Raw genomic sequence first — 4,699 nt, forward strand, 5'->3', positions numbered from 1 at the left:
TCAAGCTTTTAAATTTTTAAATAGTTTGACATTAATTGTATTACTTATAATAATCACAAGTATCACAATTCTGGTTGCTTTTATAACTAGAAAATCGTATATCTTCTTCATGTTCTACCGAACCCGTAAAATCGACATTATCTGACAATACCACACCGATGCAGACAGCGCCTATGAATACAGGCATAATAGCTTACCAAACTGCAATATAAGCTACTTTATCATAAATTATATATTATCTTACATTGTATTAGTTCTACGCGTAACTACAATATAAAGATTAAAAGGTTCATGATTGTATATAACACTATACATAATTATATACGAGTAATACACGAAGATTTTTAATTTATAATTTCTATTTACGTAGCTATATCGATAGGTAAGAATTTTAAAGCTTTTGATATACGGATATTGCTGTAATTTAACAGTACCGTAAATATTTGTCGATGCTTAAATTAAAAAGAGATGATGTATGTAGGCAGACTGCATTCAAACTGAGGTAGATTACTATCTAATGAATTGATCAATCCAATAGTTTCCTTATTTATTACACGGCTGTAATTTTAACATAGAATATCGATTTTATTCAAAACTTGAAGTTACTTCAATGATAATTTAACAATGAGAGATTGTAGTTAATATCTAAAAGAATGAAGTAACAACTTCTGCCTTCCAACACATAGGACGAAGACATACCTAGTTATATTTGTACTTGTTTAACGCACGTAAATAAATGAGTTAGTCTGTTATTTCTAAGATCTGCTGTTATCTTCGTAAGATATTTTACCTGTATACGATGACGTCTACTGATATCGAATAATATTAATCGTATCTGTTACTGTGCTAGTCTAAATACGTAAAACTGATATAAAATACTACCCAATTAATTGATCGACCCGAGGGTTTCCATGTTTAATATAGAATTGTGATTTTAACATAGTATGTCAATTTTATACAATATTTAAAATTCTTGAAATGATTTACTGCTAAAAAGTTGTAGATTATAGTTCAATGAAAGAATTTTGTAAGAACATCTACCTTCCAACACATAAGACTTAAGTACACCTAGTTATGTTTTCACTTATTTAACGTAAGCGTATTTCCTGAACAGATTAATATGGGCTTATTCTTTTAATTCATCATCAGTGTCGCGCAATATTCAATTTTATTTGCGTGAGTGACAGTTCTTTAAATCTGCGATAAAACCTGTTTTTTATATCAAAAATCAGTTTAGAAATTCATTAGACGTTCAAACGCTCTTGCTACTAGATTAAGGATATTATTTGTTGAGTTTTACTAGTCGTGTTTATCCAGTGCAAGTTTAGAATATGCCAGTTATTGTACCGTTAATCTCATAAGCATTTACTATGAGTTTCATTTATAATGGGAAAATAATCGTTCTTGCTCAACGCTAAAGACGAAAGGCAATTGTGACATGTCCTTTCCAATTTATTAAATCCTCCATTATACATAATTCATTCCACAATTAGAAATTCCTCTTCGACAGCTTCCTCAAACTCCAGAGAGTCACCACGTTATAAGAAAGGACATTGTAGACCAAATTTGTACTCAATTACAGGAAATAGACAAGTCAAATGGTAAAATTTTAATACATGGTATGGCTGGTAGTGGTAAAACAACAACTGTTTGCCAGTCTGTTAGACAAGCTACTAATATGGGCTTATTTAAATCAAATGGCTGTTACTGGATGAAAATCGGTAAGTTTGCAAGTCTTATAGATGATATTTCAAGTGTTAATAAGTAATTTATTTGGGCGACTATTACTGTACAATTACCCATACAATGTATCTGCAAAATTGATCAATTCGAATTTGAAGTAGAGCATAAGCTTACCCCACCTGTCCCTTATCTTTATTCTATAAACATGATGTAGCAAAAGTAATTACAGACTACGATATAGCAAAAATAGTTGTCTTACCGCATTAAATGACGTTGAAATTGATGACAATTTATAATTAACAGTACAGTAAAGTATACTTTCTAGTATATGAGAATCAACTATAAATTCCTATTCAAATTAATAAGTGTAACCTGATTTAAAAATCATAACACCGTGGAATTTTTCTACTTTAAAAAAATTTGGCCATATTTAACCAGTAGTGGAAAGTATTATGATTGTGTACTATTTTTAGGCAATATTACGTCGAGAGATAAAATGAAATCGAACCATAATTTTGTTAGGGTTAGATCTTTAGGGATTATCGATAAGTGGGTTATCATGTTATTAACCCTTTATCTACTGGAGCGAATAAAGTAAAATGTTCTAAAACGCAAAAATAAGATGGGAAAAGAGATACATATTTGTTAGATCCTTTAAACTTAACTTTGTTGAAATGTACGCGCTGCCGAAGGTCGTTAAATTGCCATACTTGTTTAAAGCAGCGATGGTGATTCATATTTATCTTAATTTAGGCCATATATCTAATATCGAGTTATGCCAGGAACTCAAGATATTAGGTATCAGACTTAATATGGAATGGAAAGAGAATATTCAATCTATCGGCGAGATTTGTGCTCATCTCAGTTCTAGTCTAGAAGGTGATTTTTGAGCCTTTTATAAGTAATTCCATGTCAACTTGAATTATACTTAAGGTACAGTATTAATAAGTATTTGATTATTCTTATAACAGCAAATAGCCGACTATCCGATACGCTATTTATTTTTTTGACGATATCTGGAAAAAGGATCATTACGAATACTTATCTTTTGCCAAAAAGTCAATCTCTACTTCACGATTTAAGTATCTAGAAAATGAGCTCGACCATCACTGCATCAGTTTACCGGTTAGTTTTGTAATTCAGTTTCTTATATATTGCAGTATAATTTGGAATCAGCAAATATTGATGTCGATGTTCTCTTGATTAATCAATCCACTTTACATGATTCTTCTTTTAAATTCATATGTTGAAATTTATGTTGGATAAAATATAGTTATAAGTGTCGATACAGTTAAATTGCTCTGATGATATTGTTCATTTCATGCGATAAAAGGTCAAAAATGAATTTATAATTTTTTCCAACTGCATTGATTAAAGTGGCATGGAGGATAGTGTTATAGTTGAAGAAAACTTCACCGCTATGATTTCTCTATTTTGTCATTAAGTAACCTATCCGAACAATTATGATGAATACAATTCTTATTTCATATACTCTCTTGTATAGGAAAATCTAACGTATGACGAAGCTATAGAACTGCTTGCGTTACTTGCCGGTAACGATAATGCTCAGACATTGCGTGAAAATCCAGTTGTTAAGAAAGTTATCGACAGTTGTCAAGGTTTACCATTAGCTATCGCTTTAATTGGTGGTCTTGATTTAAAAACTGAGAAAGAGTGGAATGCAGCAAAGGATATCATTGCCGATGAGTCTATAGATATTGGATTAGCTCATTACGATTTCAATCTATACGGGACTTTACAATTAAGTGTTGATTCTTTGGATAATGAGAATAAACGATTATTTGAGAAACTAGCTGTATTTAAGCGAGTCAGTATTCCTATTCAATCTGTTACATCGTTATGGTACTACAATGAAATCAATAAAATCAAAGCTCAGAAAAAAGCTCAGCTTCTCCTAAGGGAAATGCATAACAAATCATTACTTACATATGATAAAGAAAAGTAAGTTTAATCAGGTTTCGGTTTGTAGAACGTATTGAAATAGACACAAAGTAAAATTGCTATACACTTAGAGCATTAATCATGTTTGAACACTGATTATTTTTTAATTTTCGGGTAGAGTAGAATACTGCATATCCAAGTTAACTTAATTGAGTGATGTCCAATTTTGCAATGCTTTATATTTTAATATTCAAAGCATGACCTAGTGTGCCCTTTTAGACATATATAGTTACAGATATAGAATGAACAGATTGATAAGTATTTTAAATTGATTGTAAATGTACAGTACTTGCATGTCGAATAAGCTATCATATATCTGCTTTATGTTAATTTTGGTTAGAATACTGTACGCCCAAGTTAAGTTAATGGAGTGATTTTGCAATGCCTTATAGGTATGGAATGAACAGATTGAACGAGTGTAACTTGTAGATATATTTAGTTATTGGTATACAAGTGCAATAAGCTAGGATATATGCAATTTTTAACATACAGAGCAACGCTGCCAATACTACTCATTTTTATAATTATAAATGGACTGCTAGTCATTCCAGCGCTTTCTTTTAAAATACGACTAATATCGTTTTAATGGTTAATTTACATTCAGAACTGGGAGGATTTCGATCAACTCAAGCAGCTCCTCAAGCAGCAACAACCTTGCCTCGATGTAGTCGATCGAGATGTTATTCAAATGATCTTGTGGGTTGACATGTCAGATAGTTGGATAAAACAGCGAGCTTTGCAATTAGCTAAGGAAAATGTGCGAAATGGTGAAAGTTATTGGAGCATGTCAAGGTAAATAAACTACTTCCATTTTCATCAATCCATAGCAGTACTACCTACTGTAATTTACACTATACTGTCGATTCTGACTTGCAAATAGGTGTTCAACTAGTGCAACAACTCAATATACTTATGATGCATGCAAAGCATTCGGTAAGAATGGATTGGATAAGTCTATATCAGTTTCGAATCCCGACTTTGGACCTTTGCGAATAATTGGTACTCAAAATAATTATGAAGACTGCCAAATTGTGGTATGTTAGTATACAATAAT

At 31.3% G+C, this 4,699-nt stretch overlaps 1 protein-coding gene across 1 annotated transcript in view; it reads left to right on the forward strand.

Annotated features, from left to right (window-relative positions):
- TRIADDRAFT_62524 (uncharacterized protein) overlaps nt 1-4,688 on the forward strand; it is a gene marked incomplete at both ends in the record, with an annotated part of 6,313 nt that extends 1,625 nt beyond the window's left edge. Inside the window, 6 exons of the mRNA XM_002118450.1 lie at nt 1,494-1,721; nt 2,157-2,206; nt 3,188-3,645; nt 3,932-3,980; nt 4,250-4,437; nt 4,526-4,688. Coding sequence (XP_002118486.1) covers nt 1,494-1,721; nt 2,157-2,206; nt 3,188-3,645; nt 3,932-3,980; nt 4,250-4,437; nt 4,526-4,688 — 1,136 coding nt within the window. The remainder of the gene's footprint in view (nt 1-1,493; nt 1,722-2,156; nt 2,207-3,187; nt 3,646-3,931; nt 3,981-4,249; nt 4,438-4,525) is intronic.
- Between the last annotated feature and the right edge of the window lie 11 nt (nt 4,689-4,699).

This window comes from Trichoplax adhaerens, genomic scaffold, assembly GCF_000150275.1.
Source record: "Trichoplax adhaerens TRIADscaffold_101 genomic scaffold, whole genome shotgun sequence".
NCBI classification, from domain to species: Eukaryota; Metazoa; Placozoa; class Uniplacotomia; order Trichoplacea; family Trichoplacidae; genus Trichoplax; species Trichoplax adhaerens.